Below are 20,919 nucleotides of genomic sequence, written 5' to 3' on the forward strand. Positions count from 1 at the left end.
TCTTGCACCAGGATTAAAGGCCACTGGCGCCGCGATATTTATAGCTCCGTGATTGTCTTCTGAAAAAATCGTTGTGACTTCGGGCTCTGACGGGGGCTGCCCGCGCTGAGCCGCGTTTCTCTTTATAGCCCGTCCTCCGGAAAGGTCACGGCAGCCCCAGGGAACGGAGGTGGCCCTGCCAGAACCACCCGCGGGTGCTGCCCATAGGATTTCAGCCTCGATCTGCCTGTTTCCGGGCACCTGTGTGTACCACTGGACACGGGGACCTGCTGAGCTGCTCTTTTAATGGAGCTCGTCTGGAACAGGATGGAAACAGAGAGCCAGGGAGAACCTTTTGGCTTCCCAAGCAGCCCAGCAGAGCTGCTTGCGCCCGTTGAGAACCGCCTGAAATGGAGCACTGCTCTCAGTCCGACCGGAGCTTAACACGGATTTTAGAGGCGAAGGCACCACAGACAGGTACGTTTACACCACCCATCGCAGAGAGGTGATCCTGGCGTTACGTGAGTGCCACTGGACGAGATCAGCGCCGGCAGGGTGCAGCTGCATCAGGCAAGAAAGATGACTCATGGAAGTGCCGCAGCTTACGCACACGACGGACAAGCTCCCTCCATTATTGAGAGGAATTATTCTGTATTTTAATACTTAGGGATCACCCTCCCCCCTGTGCTCTCTCCTGCTAAAGCAAAATGCGCTTGCAAATGCCCAAACACACCAGCGTCACCAATGCTGGAGTGTAATTTGTTTGCAAGCTGAAGGTACCGTTTCTTAACAACCAAATTTCGCTGCCTCCAGTCATTTAAGAATTTGCACATGGCAGAGGAGAATAAGATAGCCACATGGAAGAAACATTTTAGTACTTGAAAATTTTATTTTCTCAAATGAGCACCAACACATATTGTAAATATGACAAACAATACGCCTCCCTCTAATACTGAAGAACTATATACAATGTACAAATACATGAAAAGGTGAAAACCAATTATTTGAAAACAATTGCATTTATTACTGAAGCAAATGACCTGAAGAAATATGCCAAAAATAAAATTAAAATAAGATCAAAGAAATAAAAGTATACACAATTTGTAAACACAAGAGCATCGATAGACAGGCTGGTATTGGAAATATTCTCCTTTAGTTTTGTCAGTGGGGAAAGCATTCCCATTTCCTTACGAGAAACAAAACAAAGGATACATACAGTTCGTAACTATGAGAATAGCTTATTTGTGATTTTACCATACACAATGCCATTCTGCTTGCATTTAAATATGTTGATTTCTTTTTTGAGTTCAGTATGATTTTATTCCCCTCTTCTGTTTATTCTTTTTGAACATGATTCTTCCGAACCTATGCCTAACGTTATTGTTTCTGAGCATTTAACTTCTGAGGCCTCTCACCTGGTGAGAAGAGCTCCTTCCCACTGCGCTGAGCTCCGGTTCTTGCACATCTGCTTGCCCCCCCCGGTGCCTGGTGTCATCTGGTCACCCAAAAACTGGTTCACACTGAAGCATGATGCTCCTCCCAAAACAAGGAAGTGCAGTGAAATGCATGATTAATACACTCACATACCAGTTAGAAAAATGCATACAGAGAGAATTCTCACATGATCATCACAAGAACAACAAATTTCAATTGTAGGTTGTTTTTTTTTCCTGTATATTTTTAAATCGTGTGCACCAAAACCAGAGAATCAGAGAGCGTGCAACAGTTATTCAGCACTGAAAACAGCTCCTTGCTCAGCAAAACACAGTCCAGTGGTTTGTGCTGTTGGTCCACTTCAGGACAAACAAGAGACCCAAAGAATTAAAAACGAAGAGTGGGGAGCAGGGGGGAGGTTAAAGACAGAAAGGAAAACAACAAAAAAAAAAAGAACTTTACTGCCAGAGAGGTAAACTTTTTACTCTAATTTGTTTTGTAGCAGCCTGGTTTAAAAACAAACAAACACACAAAGAACCCCAAAGAAAACCAGGATCCACGTCCAAAGACCTTTAGTTTAAAAACGACGACTCATCAGAAATCTCCACCCTCCGTCCCTGCCGCCTCCAAGCGAGTGGAAGCAGCGGTTCGGAGGCCGCAGCTTGTATTCACTCCGGTTTTCTAAAGCCTCGGGATCTACTTCACTCCAGCCAATACTGGTGCAAGGGGAGATCTGCGACACTGACAGGAAGGTATTTCGGCACGCAAGCGACTCCGGACTCTGGTGCCAGGAGCCAGGCCCCATCCTGCCCGTGTCAGCGCCGGCACGGACAGTGCCGCCTGTGCAGGAGCCGAGCCCGGGCCGGACGGAGGCCGGAGGGACTCCGCTCTCCTGCCACGTCCAGAGGGAAACTGGATAGACTCAAGAGGACATCTACTGTGATTTTTGTTTCCCTTTCGACATATTTCCCAACAAATACAGAAGGAAACAGTATCATCTATAAACAACGAAAAAAGTGCTCTCAGGGAGGGGCTCTGAGAAAACAGCACCAAATATATTATTTTTTTAAAAAAATTAAATATTATTTACAAAAGTATATTTCACAAGATAATGTTTTTTTTTTTCTTTTTTTTTTTCAGCTTTGTATATATTATCATCTGAATATTTATTACAGGGACCAGGATTTCACACCAGATAATCCACCAGAGCACAAGAAATTTAAAACTGACTGAAGTCTGAGCTTTGGGGTAGCCTGGGGTGATGTAAACTCGAGGGCGCTCGCAGCCTGCCAGAGACGAGGCTGCCACGTGGAGAGGGGCAGAAGCGGCTGCTCCGGGTGTTTTCTGAGCCCCACGGAGCAGCACCGCCAGCGCTCGGTGCCCGAGGAGGCGACTTCTGCGGGCCGCATCTCCGGCTCGGAGACAAAAGTCCCACCTTGATCTCCCCAGAGGGGAACGACCTGGCTACAGCTGGCTCACAACCGGGGGATGCAGACAGCGAGGGTCTTTGGTTATGCTCTGAACACGCTGCCCTACAAGTCATCGATTCAGGCTGTGCTGTGACACCCACCAGCACACAGACCTCATCGTCCCGCTGGTCACCAGCGCCCTGCACCGTCTTGTGTCTACCACAGCACGTCGCAGGGGATTAGCAGCGCGGGAAGGACTTCATAGCTGGTGGACGCACAGCAGAGAACAAACGAGCCTCGCAGGCCAGTTTTTTCTTATCTCCCTGAAAAGTCAGTCTAGAGATAACTCTGTGCGGTGTGCACTCACAGGCACACACGTTTTCTCACATCAGGACTTGAGGCCAGATTCTCAGCAACTGTAAATCTGTGGATGCTGATGAGACAAAGCCAATTAAAAGCAGATTAAGATCTTGCCATATTCAAGCTTAGATTGGTTGCCATTAAAAGCGTAACCCCTGTGAACAGTTAAAAACAGCCTGATCTGATTTAACATCATCCTTTCTTGTCCCAAATATAAGGACAAAAACATTTGTATCTGGTATCCTTTCTATAGGTGATCACTATCGCCTACATGGTTTTATTTTTATGTTTTTATTTTATGTTTTTATCAACATAAAATCAAGAGCTGGGGCATGGTCTTTTTTTCAATCTCATATTAACAATTTGGGGTTATTTTTTACTTCTCCCAGGTACAAACAGATCCCTTTAAATGCTGTGTGTCTGGGGGAACTAAGAGCTCTTCAAAGAATACAAATTACTTCGCACTAGCCAAAACCCAATAACTTGCCCTGGATCAATCACCAAAGGACAGGAAAATGGGACCAGGCCAGTGCCAGTGTCAACAAGTTAGTGAGCACTGCACAGTTTTTGATTTTTACAAGATTTTTGTCACGGGAATGCGGATGATGGAAGCAGACAACCTGAAATGAAAGCTGAAGCTACACAGCCGCAACAGAAAGGGCAAAGGCCCACAAAACAAGCTACTGCCACCCACTGCAGGAGCCGCAGCCAGCCTCCAGCTCCCTTCCCTCTGCGAGGTGTAACAACGGGCTGCCGCAGGAGTAGTGGTTCAAGAGAAAAAACAGCCTCTGCTTCGATGGGCCATCGGGTTTGGGCTTCAGCACAAGGATCCAACGTGTGAAGTCTATCCCGATCCGAAGCAGCATCTCTGCTCACATCCCCTTCGTCTAACAGCGAATTATTTTGTGGCCAGCCCCTCCGCCCTGATCCCCGGCTCAGAGATCTTGGGGGTGGGGGCAAGCGACAGGAGATTACAACGCCAAAGCCTAGGTTTCGTAAGGAGTTACAAACCCCTGCACAATACTCTTTCCTTCTGGATTAAGAAAGATTTCCCCCCAGTGGATTAACCTACTTGAAAGAATTCCACAAACAAAAAGGAAATTCACTCAGAGAGATAAAACTAATTCAGTTAAATAGTCTTGAGTTATGCACCAGATACTGGCTGGACTGTTGCAAAGCAAACTTCACATTGTCTTTTATGCCTAACGCAGCTCCCCTCTCGCACACGATGCTCCTTCCCCACCAGCCACCTCGGGAAGGTCCACACTAATTAATAGGAAAAAATTAAAACAGGAAGGGCTCGTCCCTTGCAGTTACCATGTCCACATCCACCCCTCCCATTTAAACTCCACAGCACAGACAGCTCCAGGGGCATGGGGCAGACATTTAATTTCTTTTTTCTTTCCCATCTCCCCTGTACCTCCAACAGGCTTCTGGGAGTGGGAAAAGGGGGGAAGGTTCGGGGGGGATACCTCATGGCTTGAAATATCCACCTGTGCAATACTGCTACAACTGTCGGGGTCCTCTGCTCCCTCCTCTCTCCACTCTCACATCATTTCTCTGACAGGCTCCAAGAGCAGAGCCGATGGCTGGGGCCTGGGATTTAAGAAGAAGATACTCATAGCAGCATTTTCCTACTTTCGTTTGTGAACCACTGGTAAAAGACCTCCGAGGAGGTTCAGCGGAGGCTCAGAAGTCGAGGGGTACCCTGTGTTACTACCTTTGTCCCCATCCTCCCCTACCTAATTTCTTCTTTCTTGCCTAGCATGCGCCTTTTTTTCTTTTGTTGTATCTTCTAAGCTGCAGTTCCAGCCTCCCTATGCCTTAAGTGGTTTTCTCCTCCTCTCTGAAGGGCTCAAGAGTCAGGATTTGGTTTCTCCAGCTGTGAGGGTGCTCCCACAGCCGTGCTCTGTTGGGATGTTCGGCCTACCTCCTCTGCAACAGAGAGGAAAAGGAGAGGCGGGGAATCTCTCCAGCCTTCCTCCCCCCAACAACAAGTTCACGAACGGCAAACAAAACACAGATCCACAACTAGCCTGCAGAGGGGAACTGGTCAGGGCTTGTGCTCAGCCGGCTTAGACCAAAGCTCCCTCGGCGGAGCAGCGGTTTTACGATTCGGAGAGAACGCAGCCGTGAGGTATTTTTCTGTCCATTTAGACAAGTAGATAGTTTCAAGCCTTGGTTAACCAGGACTTAAAGGAGAAGTTACAGCTTCACTTCCGATGACTTCCCTGTGGGCCCACTCCCCACCCCCTATCACTTTCTCCTGCCCAAGACTCGGGTCTTCCTCCCGCACCGAGACCTGCTGCTAGCTTGCCACCACAGAGCCAACTTCAGTTTGTACGTAAGCATTCGTCAACATGGAATGGCTGTCGGGCATTCGGTGCATTCTCTTAGCCAACGCCAGAACAGAGAGAGAAGCAGCCAGGGTCAACTCACAAACAGATACAAAGCAAAGAGACAGAGAGACAGAAATTTAGAGGCCAGTCACCAATAAAGATGGAGAAGGGTGTGAAGATGCTCCCAGATTGCAGAGCCTCTAAATGCATGGAACCAAGCGTTCAGTCACTCTCTCACTCTTGGATATAATGTTCGGTTGGATGGCATTCTCTTACACGCTGGTAGGGCTGGGCTCTTCCCATTCAATCCCAGCCGTTATCCTTGATCATGTGAGCTAGTTCAATGATGTATTTGCCTTCTTTATACTTCTGGCTGCTTTCAAAAGCGTGTTCCTAAAAAAGGAGAAAGAAAGAGATCAATATGGAAGGTAAAGTCACGGTTACAGATCCCGGAATGCTGGTACAGTCCTAGCCTGGGAGGGATTAAACCAGCACTCTGCCCATCTTCACAGTATGAGAAAAGGAACTGGCACCACGTAAACGTGCAGCTTTCTGCAGGCTAACAGCAACCGCTCCTTGAACTACGCTTTAGGAACCACCGGTGATAAAATCTGCCTCTCTCTAGGGTGGTCTGAGGATTTATTAGTGTTAGGAACGCTGAGGTCCCCGATGAAACCTGCTGTAAAGACATCATCACTGGGAAGGAGCCCAGTTATGGCAAGCTTCATGTAGGAAAGGAGCCGAGGGGCACCTGGGAAGGACCCATTCTGCACAGATGGGTGCTGGCAGTCACAGCACCACGCGGTGCTTCAACAGTGCACAACGAAACAAGTACAGAAAGCGAGGGGATCCCTATCCAGAAGGGACTCAACTTATTTATTTCGGTTGCATCCTCCAAGGCAGTTCAGCTCTGCTCAGGAGTGCTGTTTGCGTGCCTGGAACGCATCTGCCAGGACGTGATTCTGTTGCTGGAGAGACCTGAGCTTACTGCTCCGCTTATGAAATTCTGTGTTTTGTTCCACAATAAACTCCATTTACGTACTTAGTGTCCTTCTCCATTTGTGGGATCCATGCTGTGTTTCTGCATGGATTCCTACCGCATCAATTTTTGATGCTTTACTTTTTATAGCCTTTTAACTGGCTTTAAAGAGTATTTCTGTCCAGAGACCACAGACACAATAAATGTTTTGTTTAGATACTGCTCAAAATGTTTTGACAAACAAGTACGCTGCGTGCCTCCTGAAGCAGAAATGAGAACGTAGCACAAGGCTTTATTTGAAGGTAATTGAATTTATAGAGAGCAAGAGACAGCAAACAGATCAACTCGTGTTCAATAGCATTTCCAGTGGGAAGGACACAGGACCAACACTGCATCGATCGCTCTATTATTCTGAGAGGGTCTGGGAAAAAAGACAACACAAACCACGAAACCGACTGAATTTTACGTTATGTGTCACCAAGGGACACCCACCAAAACCAAGCCCACAGTACAAACTCTTAGTAAGGCAACACATCAGCCGCAGAGAGCTCATGCTCTAAATGGAGAAAACAAACAAAGGACAGGAGTGAAAATGGAAATGTGGAAAGGAAGAGAAGATGTGGCTACAGACCAGAATCCACATTTCTGGTTCCCAAGTCAACGTTTGCTCCCCAGGACCATGTTATACCACGTGCACACCTTCACAAAGGGCTGGAAGGAAGACGGTCCCAGGAAAACCAAACCATACTGATACTCACATATTTCCAACCCAGTGTGGTTTTGCAGTTTTCACAGTAAATGTCTGCAACAGCATGTAATCCTGTTAATAACACCCGCTCCTCTGCGGGGCCACAGCCCACGTTAACTCTGGAAGAAAGGAGAGAAGCTCTCTATTAGTGCATCTTGCCACTGCACGTCACTACAACGAAGCTGACGGCAACGTTATTGCAGTATTTGAGAACGTAAGCAGGAAATTGAGAATACCGAGTCCCGCAGCTGTTCCCAAAACAAAGACCTCTTGCAGCTCCAGAACAGAATGAAAAGGTAAAATGGGGTTTTTGTTCAACTGAAAAATCTACAAAGTTTTGAAAGGAAGATTAATAACACAGTAGTAAATTGCACTAATGATGCATTCGAGAAAGATTTTCATTTTCAAATTGCTAAAATTGTACTTTTATTTTCCCAAATGGAACTGAAATCAGCACTTCTGAAAGACGTCCCAGCCGTGATCTTACGCGAACTATTTTCAGTTATTGGGAAAATTATAGTTAGTTTTTATGCTAGCTCTAAAATTCACATTTAGATGTTACATAGTCTCTGCATTTATAAAACCTGGACTCTTCAGCTCAACTACGTTCTTTGAGAAGAGAATGAGTCATGTTAGCTCTATCTCTCAATCTGATAATGAAAAAAAAAATCTCTTCCTAGCTGCTTATCTGAAACTTGAACGTAATATCAAACATGAATCAGTGCTGTTTCTTGCCTCCTTCTCCAACCATTTCCAGCAAGCTCCCACGTCTTAGAGATTTCCTAAAAAAAAAGGTTTTCTGTATGTCTTCATGAGGGTTTTCTTAAATCTACCCCAAGAGACGCAGAGGTGACACCACGGAGCGGTACTCACACTGAATTGAAGAGGTACGCTCGTCCTTGGCTTCCTTGGAAGGACTGAAAGGCAAGAAAACACAATTCAGCCGGTTGGTTGACAGGTATAAGGCTAAAGCAGGAACTACTCAAGAGCTGCATTAATGGCCTCAGACGGTCAGGGCCTGAAACCCACGTCAGTGCGGGCTTCGGGATGGGAACCCCAAGAGCCAAACGAGAGCCGGCTAGCAGAGGTCTTGTCCTACGCGTGGCTGCAGCATTTACAGCGCCGTGCAAGCCCAACGGGCTTTTCAAGTTAAAAAGTCAAGCCTTTTTCCCTCTTACATTCCAGCGATGCCTACGTTCCCTCCTTCAGTTCCGTTTACGAATTTCACACCCCTGCCTCATCCTTACCCAGCGCGGCCTCGCTGCCAAATATCAATTTCGCCCTCTTCTAAACAACAGTGCGCTCACGTTTTCAGTTTGAAACGCTGCCGTGGTGCTTGATGGCACGCGAGTTCCCCTTAGGAAGACTGCGGGTGCACGCTGAACCCAGCTGCGAGATCAGGTCCTCTCGGCGCAAGGCGCCGGGCACACGCACTCAGCCTCTGCTCTCCTGATGTCGGGGCACATCCTCCCTGCCCCTTGTTTCATCGGGGTGCTCCCGAGAGCCAACGGCCCCCCTGTGGCACCTGTAACGTCGCCCCGCGATGGTGCCAGGCGTGCAGGAGCTGCCTCACACGCAGCAGACACCACCGGCATTTTTAATGCACTCTGACGAGCACACGCCGAGTCAAACCGCTGTGTTAAACACAGGTTACCTCAGGAGGTCACAGAGGGGTTTAGCTTGGAAGGGACCTTAAAGACCACCCAATTCCAACCCCCTGCCATGGCAGGGGCAGTTAAACGGCCAACCTGGGGCAGGGCAGCACAGCACAGCACCCTCCCGTGGGTCACAGAGCGCGCTCTGCACCAGGCCCCGTCCCTCCCCTGCCTCCAGCCCCAGGGACGCGCCGCATGCCTGCGTGACCCCAGCCTCGCACGGAGCGCAGCCAAGCCGCCTCTCGGAAGCAGCCAGCTTCTGCTGCGGTGTTCACCTGGTGCCGAGGGACCCTAGTAAGTGGTGAAGGCCCCCTGGGAGATCCCCCGACCACGAGCAGGGCAGCAAAAGGCTCTGAGTGTTGAGCAGAGGCGTCCCTGGGGGCAAAGAGGGCCGTGGGGCACGGGCAGAACCCCCTCCGGTGGGGAAAGCGCCGTGTGTGAGGGCTGGCCGGCCCCAGTGGCTCTGCAGCTCTGAAGGCAGGAGAACGCTCTCCATCCCGGAGGAATTGCTCCTCTTCAGCTGCATCCCAAGCCCAGGACCAGGGGCCAGGAGACGCAGGCAGGACGCGGAGGCTGCCTGAGGCCCTCGGAGCTCTTCCACGCCGACCACAGCAGCGCCCCGAGGAACACCTACCTCTTCACCGGGGAAGGAATTCAACAGGACACACGTCTCGAGCGCGTCTGTGTGATTGCATGCATTAAAGAAGCTCCCTTTAACCCTCCTGCAGCGCCCAGATGCTGTGCTGCCGTCGCTGGGGCTGGCACGGCCGCATGCCCGCTAGCTCCATCCAGCCTGGCAGCTACGAGCAGCGTGCCGGGGGGGAAACAGCACAGAGCTGAGCCCCCGTGGGGCAGGAGGAAGAGGCCAGGCCGGTGCCACGCAGTGCCCTGCCCCGGTACAGAGCAAACGGAGCAGCAGCAGGGGCACCGGCAGTGCCCGCTGCAGGAGGGGATGTGGGGGGGTACGGGGGGAGGCACCCGGGGTCCCCCAGGAGCACGCGTGCCATCAGAGCAGAACGAAAGCAGACGAAGCCTGCTCGCCATCCAGGCCTCCCCAGTAAATACTTTTCCATAAACACCAAAGAGACTGCGTCTGCCAGTAACAACAACCATGGGAGCAAAGCTTTTATTGGTACAGAAATAGGATTTTCCATTACTGCTGCACAAAGGCCTGTCTTCAATAAACAACAAAACCAAACCCAGCAGCTTTGTGTCTGGGGCTCCCCGGACGCTCCCAGGGGACAGCAGCATCCTCTCACAGCTGCCCTTCCTTCCAGCTCGAGCCAGGGCTTTTGGGCACCTAAGGGCGGTCACCACACACCACAAAAAAATCACATTAATTATCTCCTGCCCCAGCAGGGCTTCTCAACACGCCACCGCTCAGCTTTCAGTGCTGCTGCCTGTCTCAGTACCCACCCTGCGGCCAGCTGAGGATTTGGCAAATCACAAAGAAAGAAGTGAGGAAGGTCTGGCAGTATCTCTCAACTTCACTAACGCATTTGCTGTCCGCAGGACCAAGCCGACAGTACCTCTGTAACCACAGCACAGGCGGGTTGTACCTCGATGTTTTAACCTCGGCATTTTCTGGAGACGTCCCTTCTCTGCCGTGATTCCAGAAAAAATGGCACATGCTGCAATGGGCACTTAGAAACCAGGAGAAACGGATCCGTTTTTACACAAGCAGATGTTCTTTTATGTTGTTTTTTTGTTTTCGTTTCAAAGATGCACGCAGAAAGATTTCCACAGCACCCGTGTCCCCTGAGCAGCGACAGCCAGCAGACCTGCGTTCTGCGCTGCGTGCTTTCTCTGGGCAGGTTTTTTTTGATGCACAAAGGTGCACACGTGCATTCAAATACCGACTTCAGACTCTAAAGCAAACAGCTCCTGGCATCACTTTCCAGCTGAAAGAAATGGAAAGGATTTTTTTGTTGTTTCCCACTGAAAGCCCAAGCGCATATTTCTCTCTGCGCTGCTAGCGCTGAATGCCTGGCTGGAAACACATCTGTACGTGCCAGCAACAAGACTCCCTCCCCATCCTCCCTGAGCCCTCTAGAAACAATGCAAGCTCTTGAGATGTGCCACACGCAGCAGCTTACTCCTCCCGGGTGCTGGCGTCCAAAGCCCTTTTCTGCTCCTCCGCCAGGAGCTGCAGGGCTGGAGGAGCGCGGCTCTGAGCCCCCAGGTGGGAACCACGAGCCCAGAGCCAGCCATTTGGCTGCGGATCCCCCCCTGCCACGTCTCCTTACGGCAGAAGCTCCACGTTAAGACACCTTTGGTAGCTGCTGTGGATGAACAAGTTCCTACCACCCGCTTTATAGACACTCACAGCCCCCCTCAACTGTGCTGACTGCAAACGAGATCTGCGAAAGCACGGGTTTTAAAAACAAGTACTTTTTTTTGCGTGTGCGTGGAGGGAGATGGCGTGTTTTGTTGCATGATTTTGTTATCGCGGATCCAGCCTAAAGGACAAAGGGATCACACGAGCTGCTCATTAATCACAAATCGCTCACAATAGGCGCTCCTTAACCTGGACCTGCTGGCAGAGCAGCAGGGGGCAGCCCGGCAGCTCCAGCAGGACCCAGGCTGCAGGGCAGGGGTGCGCCAGGCCTGCCGTGGCTGGGAGCATGAGGAGGAGCCCTCCCGCAAAGCGCTGGCTCCTTTGTGGCTGACGCAGCCTGCTCGCTGGAGATGGGCTCGTCCTGCAGGATTCGAGCTGAACCCACAGAAATCCAACACCCGTGACCTTGGGAAGGGTCATTTCGGCTCGGCACACGTGTTCCGGGCTGACCTCAGCGCCCGGTGCTGAACGCACCGCTCTGTTTGCCCTGGCCGTGCTTCCTGGGCAGGCTGCACGGCTCCTTCCCAGCCTCTTCGGGGAGGGGAGCAGCCCTCCCAGCACCAGCACACCTCAGAGCCTTGTGTTTCTGCTCCTGGTGGCTGCTGGAGACGCAGAGGGGGGTTTGAGCCTTCAGCCGGGGAGAGGCGTGGATCCCACACACCGTCCCCGTTCCCCCAGTACCTGCGGCTCCCCATTCAGCGCGCAGCCCACTCAGCAGTTCCACCCAGCGAGCAGATGACGGGATTAATATCCCAAGTCTTTGTGATGGCATTCGACAATAGGCTGAACACAAAAAGAGCTGGCTGGAATCATCTGGAAAAGCAGGAAGCCGCTGCCAGGATGAAATGGCTCCGTACCGATGCTTTTCTGCAGAACGCCGCTGCTTACCTACATCCAGCTGGCAGCCTCTTCCCAGGGCAATAAAACAAAAATGAAACGGCAGTCTGGGAGACAAATTCATGCAAGGATCCCTCCAGAGCTCTGTTACCGCTTCCCTCCCACCTCGGTGTGCGACTTGGTCCTGCTGATTTAGACCTTGAACTTCTCGGCACGACATTTCTGTTCTCGTAAAACACAGTTTGAACACGGGGAGGAGACCTTTAGGTACACCCAAAGCACAACGGCACGTCAACCGGAACGCACGCGAGTCTGCTGTGAAGACGTGCTCCAAACCACAGGCTCTGTGAGCACAAGGAAATAAGGGTGGAAAACTCGGCAAAGCTCCGACACCAAGGAAACTGCGGTCTTTAAACCTGGCGATTCCTGTTTACGTTGTCAGGATTTAAAAAAACAAAAACAAAAACAACACAGCTGTGTCTTAAACCAGGCTGGGTGCTGCAGAACACGGCGCAGGCGCCGGCTGCTGCAGCGCTCGGCCGCAGAGCGGGCACGAGGTGATGTCGTGCCCCGAACCACCGACAGACGACCTTCCTCGCACGCCTCCCACTCTCTCCGGCACTTAATCCCAGTTCCTGTCAGCTGCTATCCCAGCTGAAGGCTGGGCCTGAATGGTACCTTTCAAGCCCTATTACTGATGGCAGAAATGACTCTGATTAAAACAAACATCTTGCAGCGTGTTTATAGCAACCACACACCTAGCAGCAACACACCCTACAGTAGTTCCCAGGGGAGCTCGAGCTCTATTTGCTGGTCCCTGTACCCACACGGGCTCCAGAGGCCTCCTCAGGGGTCAGTAATTCCTGCTGTCCTCAGGGAAGGGGCACTCAGTGATCAGATTTAAGTCAGACTGTCTTGCTCTGATTATGCCGGCTACAACCCGCGTCAAGGGAACCGCTTCCATTGTTCCACCCCGTGCCCAGACGTGCCCTTCCCCTGCTCTAGCTGCGTTTCGGAGCTTTAATTGAGCTCTAACGTGGGTCCTTAATGCTATTTAAAGCCCAACGTCGATATGGAAATAGCAGACCCAACTCATCTCTGAAGTAATTCAATTAATTCAGCACGGCCTTATTCACCGTCAGTCTGCGCTGCTGCGTGATGGAAGAGGGAGGAACTGCGAGGTCGCCGTGTTGTATCCTAGGAGCAGCTACGTCCTAGCAGCTTCGTGCTGTTTGTCCTGGGTTACGCAGTCTAGGAGAAGGAAGCTGCTACACAGCCTGGGCAGAGGGAAGACGTCACCAAAATCTCTTTCATGCTGACAGGAGATGTCCTTACAACCGCTCCCCTCCTCCCGGCAGCAGCAGGTGCTCGCCGAAGCCCCTGCTCCCTCCACACCCAGTGCGCGTGGCAGGGGCTTTGCTCCGCAGCGCGGCCGTGTTTTTGCAGGAGCCTTTGGTCCAAGCAGGAGCGGCGGGGAGAGGCTGCAGACAGACGGTGCTCGAGGTTTGGGCGAGCGAGCGCCCGCACGACCAGCAGCGGGACACGCCGGCGGTGCTGCCTCCGCCTCCGAAATCCATCAGTCTGCTGCTGCTAGGGAAAGGCTGCGCGATGACACTGCCAGGAAAAAGGGCGGCGTGCTGGAGCCGCTTACCAGAGACTGAAGAACCTCGTGCTTGTTACGCCCTGCTTTTGTGACAGCTTTCTGAAATTCCTGCACTGTGCAGAGAGCCTCGACCTGCTGGCAGCGCAGGAACCGCTCGCTCCACGCTGCCGAGCCGATCGCATCCAGTGCAGACGTGGTCCTGAGCAGTGCACACACACCACCCGCTTCCTCCAGCGGCCAGGAGTAACGCTGCACGAAGAAGACAACCAGAAGAAGAGGCGACCAAGCCATCACCACCAGCTGAAGCCTCGGTCAGACCTCCTCCAGGTCCTCCACCTGTGCTACGCTAGCCTCCTCATCCTCAGAATGCTCTGCACAGCTTCGCATCCAGGCAAATTTAAGCAGCAAACCTTGTTGGTTTTTTCTTGGTGTGATTCTCTCATCTTTCCGTGTTTCTAGGAGATGGAGCTGAGAAAAGCCAGCACTGCTCACAAGACTCCCAGCAGCGCCAAGAACTGCAGGAGAACGCTTGGAGCACGCCCTGCAGCGCTACGGCCACCGCACCAGTGCCGCTCAGGAAGATGGAAACCCCCCAGCACCGTGCAGGTGCCCGCTGCCACGAAACATCACCGTGCTGCTTGTGGGAAGAGCTCTCCAATGCACGTCGGCGCGCCACGAAGGTGACAGCAGCGTTCCAGCGGGGCTGCGCTGCTCCCAGGCAGATAGGCTGTGCAAAGCGATTTAAGTGGGTCAGGAGTCGGGAGCACATTCCCAGTTATTAATTCATGTGTCAGTCCGACTGTCCATTATTATCAGGGGGGAGAGCAAGAGGTTTCTTTCAAAGGGAAATTTCACATTGCGGTTGCAGAGGAAAGGAGAGATCCCTTCTGAGGCTTTGCAGTAACGAAAACCAGGATTTAGGGAAAGACAAATGGCCAGACTTTAGTTTTTTCCTCAAGTACGACACCTATTTAAGCCATCAGCCTGCTAAGCTAAAGCCTGAACAAAGTTTTGTAAGGAATTTCAAGATTCAGAAAGTATCTGCAAACTCCTCTGTCCCCCCCTGCCTCCAACACGCCCGGCAGGCTCCCCTGCAGCCCCTGACTCAGCTCAGACACAAGCTGCTATGACCCAGAGGTATCGTGAGCCCTCTCTGTGCCTCCTGTAACAAGCCCTGGGCTCCTGGATTCTGCTTTTATTTATTTTTAAATGTGTTTCCAGCCCACAGACTTCAAAGTGCAACTTCAAAATGTGAATGCTAAAGGCACAAACAACAGAAGGCAAATAAAAAGTACACTGAATTTATTACTTCTATAAAACTTAACATTTTGTGCGTTCTCATGCAATTTTTGATGGCCTCTGGTTGCTGCTGCTGCACTTCAAAACTTGACTTCAGGATGAAAAGCAATGGAAATACTTTCTGCTTCCTTTCCCACAGTATTTGCTTTTATATTTAGGGGAGCACACAGAACCAGAGCAGCTTCAGGAGAGAGATGTCCCTCTCCTCTGCAACCCGAGCAGGGGTTACAGATGTGGGAAAAGAAGCACACACAGCCCCCTGAGAGCGGGGAGCAACTGCTCCTTCTCTGCTTTTGAGCTCCCCTCTGCAAAGGGAAATCTCTGGCACTTAAGTCACCAGTGAGAGCCATCGAACACAACCCTTCACGTTTTGGTACGTAGGAAGTGCAGTGTGGAGAGCAGAACTTCATTATTCCCCGGGGAAAAAACTACAGAAGATGAAAACGAATCCCAGCTTTCTCCTTCTGGATACAGAGAGATGAAAAAGGGTTTTATTCTGACGCATCTACAATTGCTTTAGCAGGATCTGTGCCTTCCCCACCCCCTTCTAAGTGCTGCCGTCCTGCTGCAGGTTGACGCCGGCTCCATCATCCAAGGATCGAGTCATTTGGAGAAGGAGGGGCAGGCAGGAAGCAATGCCCGTTTTTTCCCCACGTTAATTATTGCTACTACGTGGGTATTAGTGCTGAACACACGACAGGACCGGGAGGGAAGATGGAAACTGCTAATGCAACAGCTACTTAATTAGGAGCGTAACAGCGACTGCCCCGTATCAGCGGATCCCTGCCCTCCGTTAATGCGGCCGCTAAGCTGACGATGAGCGCGGGCTTTTCAGCGAAAGCCACGTCCACAGGAGGACACGTGGGGCAGCAGCTCCTCGCTCCCCCAGGACAGATCTGCTGCCGTGCAGATAAGCACCAGACGCCCACCTTCCCGCTGGGAAGGCTCACCCCGAGTTACCTTTCCACCGGTCTGCCCCCCGCGCTCACGTGCGGTTCGGTCCCAGCCCAGACCTGCTGGTCCTTCCTGGACCCCTCAGCTGTGACCTGCGTGGGCCTGCTAAAACTTCCTCCTCTTCCACCTGCGAGGGCCCACAACCGAAAACACCCAAGGAAGCCAGGAGGGCTCAGACCTGATCGACTCCATGCTCCAGTCGTTCAGGATTTGCAGCAGATGCAGCAAAAGCCCTGATGATTCACTGTCCTTCGGCCCTGGCAGCTCCCTGGGTAACAAATGGGAACAATGTTTTATTTATGCTCAGGTCATCAATTTTAAGGGAGAGGAAGAGGGAGAGTTATTTCCATAAAGTGATGGATTCGAAAATCCGTTTTTATCCTGACAGGGAATTCTAAAGCGTTTTGAATTATTACCTTTTTCCCTTTTTTTTTCTTGGAACAGAATGAAATATTTTAGAAATCGCACAGCAATTAATTGCTGCATAAACACAATTATGCAAGGAGGTACAAATTTCCTTGGGCTCTTTCTGCTAAACAACCACATCCTGACTAAACAAGGGGCCTGATCCTGGCTGCCCTCAGATCCCACGAAGGCCAGCAGGAACTGAGCGAGCACGGTACCTCGCAGGATAAGCCCCAGAGGAGGCAATTACGCAGGACAGAAAGATCTCATTTAGGCAGCCGCACTACGGAACAGGTACTACACGTACTCATTACGCAGCTCAGATTTCATATTCCGACTTTTTCCAGCAAAGGGCACTTTGGTTTATTCTTTTGTCTTTCAAATAAAGGCTTCCCAGTGCTGCTGAGCCCCGCTGCCCTGCTCCAGCTCAGCCCAGCAGCCCCCAGCCTGTCCGTGACGGCCTCCTGGGGGGGAACTTGGGTGCCGGGGCTCGTCTCTGCCCTGTCGGTGCCGGTCTCCTGGTCAAGACACTGAAGGAAACAGCTCACATTTAACAACTCTGACGACACATTGTTCTACTGAGAACTAGAGTTTAATTTTAAGCTTCACGGAAATCAAGAACTACGAGGTACCGTACTAAAAGTTCATCACGGCAGCAAAATTGGGAAGCTAAAAAGAAAAAAAAACACAACAAAACGACTTGAACCCTAGCGATACTTGCAACTAAGAACCAAGCTCCAAATAACATCTAAAAGATGATTCATTATGGAACAAGAGCTGAAAAACAGGATGCAAAAGCCACTGGACAGCTGCTAGAGATGTGCGTTAAATTGATAAAGCCAGTGCCTGAGGAGCTAATAGCAAAATAAATGAGCAGGAGCTTAGTGTGCGGTGCTGAGCCAGTAAGACTAATGCAATTATGAAATGCATACGCTGTGAAGATATTACTGCTGTATACTGCTGAGGCTGGAACAATGAGACCAGCCCTGTTTCCATTCCTAAAAGGATGTCGAAATGCTAGAAATGTCGAAAAGAACCACAAGAATGACACAGAACTGGAAAAAATAACATCTTACCGTGACAGACAAAACTGAATCCGTTTAGCTTATCAGAAAAGTGATCAAGAGTGACCTTGGTTACTGTATACCACTAACTTCTCCAGCAAGAAATAGTAGGGACCACAGATCTATTAGCAAAAAAAAAAAAAAAAAAGAGGCCAGAGGCCACCAACTGGAAGCACAAGCCAGACAAATCTAAACCTGGTGTCTCCAATTCTGGTAGTAAGGATGACTAACCACTGGAAAAAGTGACCAAGGGGAGCAGTGAATTTTCCTTCCTGAAGCCTTCAAATCAAGACTAAATGCTTTTTCTGCAAGACGTGCTGCAATCCTGAGGAAATTCACTGGCCCATGCTCTAGAAGAGGTCAGACGTGATAGCTCCTCCTGGACTTAGGGGTTCATTAGTGTGAAGCTGGGAGCTTAAATTCACATTTGGGAAGAGACAAGACCTACTTTCAAAGCAAGAAGAAACCCAACAAAATGAAAAACAGTAAGACCTTCAGCCCTGAGAAAGGAATACTCACCTTACCCCCCAGTTCAGTTTTTCCCCTATGACAGAAACATAGGATTTTCACTCGACTCGTCTTGGCCACTTACCAAATACCTCTTTTTCCATTAAAGGAGTTTCGAAACAGCCACATCCCAATTTTAGGTTAGTCCTTTGGCTTGTGTGCATGCCCCCCTTCCCTCCTCAGCAAGTAACTTCATGTCTTCAAGGTGAACTGACGTAAAACGTGGGCTTGGCGGCGCCGCTGAATGGTTCTTGAGAAGCAAGGTAGTAGGAACATGCACTGACTTCTTCAAATACTCAGGAGGGGGAAAGAAAAAAGAAAAGCCCAACAACTGCTGCTTACCACAGCGCCTGCCACACACCATCTACGTAAGGTGTGCGGTAATGCTCTCAGGTAGCAGAATTCATCCCCAACTTATCTGAAAGCTGGCACCAAAGTTTCAAATCCTTCTAAGATCCTCCGGTTGGAAGATGGAGCGAAGCTTGCTGCTTTCAGCATGCCGTAAGGATCACCAGGAGGCTGCTGTACCAAGGAGCTCAGGCTCCAGCAGCCTGCTGGCCGGGGATGCAAAAGGTGCAGGAATCCCAATGGCTAGGAGCGAGGTTTGCTTAGAAGCCTTGCAATTCCCACCTCAAAAGACACAAAAGAGCTTGTGAGTGATCCCTCGCTAACAATCCAGCCCCAGTCAAGAAAGTGAGGCACGCACAAGTTCTCTTTCTTTCCTAAATTCTCGGGGCTGGAGGAACTGCAGCCTTTTGTGTCGAAGGATTTCACATTCGCGTTCAGTAAGGGTCCTGAGCAGACATCAAAGGAAAACATGAAACTTCTTAGGCAAGCCTTAGGCTAACTTCAGAGGATATAGCGCTGCATAATGTTTAGCACTTGGATCACAGTAATTCATGGAAAAAGAAACTGCAGGACGCCCACAAGACATTCCCTACATACTTCCATAATCAGGGACATTTCTGCTGGATTACTGTTCACATGGCAAAAAAAAAAAAAGCCAGCAACCAAGACACCAACGTGGCCGCATCTGGCCTGCATCTTTCTGCTCGTTCCCATCCTTCCCCACTGGACGCGAGGTACATACGAATTCATACGTCCTAAGACTGACAAAGAGTGTGAAAAGCACAGAGCAGGTAGAGACCAGCATCGCGTCTCCTTTGAGAAAGAGAGGAACTGCTGTTTACACTGCTGAACGTCTGTTTTGCTAGTTGTTCCCCCAGGCCCCGCACTACAAAGCGACACAGCAGGCACACTTCTCAAGAGAAGCCCCCCCACCTCCTTTCCAGGGAGGTTTGGCCACCACTGGTTGCGGTACATGTGTTTTTCTTGAAGGTTCTAAGAACCATGGGATGCTGCACCTGGGAAAGAGAAACGTAACAAGTATCTCTCATTTATTTTCTGGCAACGGGAAGGCGTTGAAATATACTTTTTAACTACAGTTGCCTGGCACGATACTTTTGTTTTCAGGGTACAGCCAAAGGGGATTAGGACACCCTGTGCTAATTACCAAAGGCAGACAGGACCTGCTCCAAGGCTGCATCTCCCAGGCAGACGGGACAAAGCAGCGGCAGTTCAGCTGTACAGGTGGGGAAAGGAGGAACAAAGCGCAGGCATCTGTTACAGCGCCGGGTTGAGCTCCAAGAGTCTCAGTCCACTTAGGCATTGGAAAAAGCAATGAAACAAGAGCATGTACTAAATTTGGCACGCATTTAAGTGATACTTTGCTACGAGGGAACAAGAACCTCCACTCCCGCTAGCCCAGACACCGAAGGACCATATAAATGAAAAGTAGTTACTCACCCCACCCATCTATCTGATCACCTTCTGTTTCCTAAGTCAGCCAGACCTTTCTTGGCCAGACAACGCAACCCACAATTTGGATCTCATTACAAATCAGACACACTAAACCACTCTCTCCCTTCGGCTGCAGGAGATAAAAGGCCAAGGAAGCAGGCAACATTTTGGTAACCGGCTTCGTGTAACAGCCTCAGCTTTTCTTAAAAGCCTCAGCATCGATTATTTTCTTTAAATAGCGATGGCTTATTGAGAACCCTTCTACCCATTTTAATGCACGAGGTTTTCCTAAAGAAGAGAAGAAAGCAAGAACAGTCCTGCCAAGGCGTATTTGTCAAAGAGCTTCTGATACCCAGTCACGGCAAAACACCGAAGTCAGAGTGAGTTAACGCCGGTGCTGAAGGGCTAAGAGGGGAAACGCAGAGAAGAGGAAATAAAGTATAGGCTGACACGGAACAATGCTGGGATTCAGCTCCAGAGAGAGCATCAGCCAGCGGCGTGAGCCAGTGCTGCAATGTGCGTGTGTCCAGAGGAGCTAAAAGCTCGTGGCACGCCAAGCAGCGCAGCTCTCATGTGGTCTCTGTGCAACTTGGGGCAAAATGAATATAGGAATTAATTTCTTCAAGCCAAAACACCAACACCCTGCTGTTACATAAAAGCCTGTTTTCTGGGGAGCGTTTCCAAAGATGGTGTCATTTGGGCTGTTTTGAATCAAGTGACATAGTCAGGTTCAAGATGGGATGCACTGCAGACTGAGAAGCGCTCTGGTTTGAAATAATCTTCCCCGTTCCCTTCTCAGTCCTCACGGTGCCTGTTCCTTCCTTCAGTCTGTTACATTTCCATACGGAAAACAAGCATGGCAATTCCACCGCCCGGTTCTCAGATGCTAATAGAAGCCTGTGATGAAAGAGCTGCAGAAGGCCTCGGGGAGATGTTTAAATCCTAACTCAAACAGATAAAAAGATGACTATTTCAGTTTGCCTGGGAAAGTTTCTGCACACATTGGAAACCCCTTGAGGCAGGGACTGCCCTTCTGTTCTCAGTTTAATAGCCTGTTGTACAAATTGTGATTGCACAATTATTCTTATAAAGTTTTCAATTATACAAAGAATGTATTTTATTAAGGTTTATAACTGTGAGAAATAAAACCTAAAACCCCAAACCCTTCGGACTCAAACTGTGTGACCCACTAATGCTCAGCCGGCAAAG

General features: G+C 50.2%; 1 protein-coding gene across 3 annotated transcripts in view; it reads right to left on the reverse strand.

The window, feature by feature from the left end:
• Positions 1-848: 848 nt before the first annotated feature.
• The window catches only part of YPEL2 (yippee like 2), a 33,534-nt gene continuing 13,463 nt past the window's right edge, over positions 849-20,919 (reverse strand). For all 3 annotated transcript variants that reach the window (XM_083806325.1, XM_083806326.1, XM_083806324.1), the window contains 3 exons: positions 8,122-8,165; positions 7,259-7,367; positions 849-5,914 (listed from right to left, as the gene is read on the reverse strand). In XM_083806325.1, coding sequence (XP_083662451.1) covers positions 5,825-5,914; positions 7,259-7,367; positions 8,122-8,165 — 243 coding nt within the window. In that variant the 3' untranslated portion in view covers positions 849-5,824. The remainder of the gene's footprint in view (positions 5,915-7,258; positions 7,368-8,121; positions 8,166-20,919) is intronic.

This window comes from Anser anser, assembly GCF_964211835.1.
Source record: "Anser anser genome assembly, chromosome: 20".
NCBI classification, from domain to species: domain Eukaryota; kingdom Metazoa; phylum Chordata; class Aves; order Anseriformes; family Anatidae; genus Anser; species Anser anser.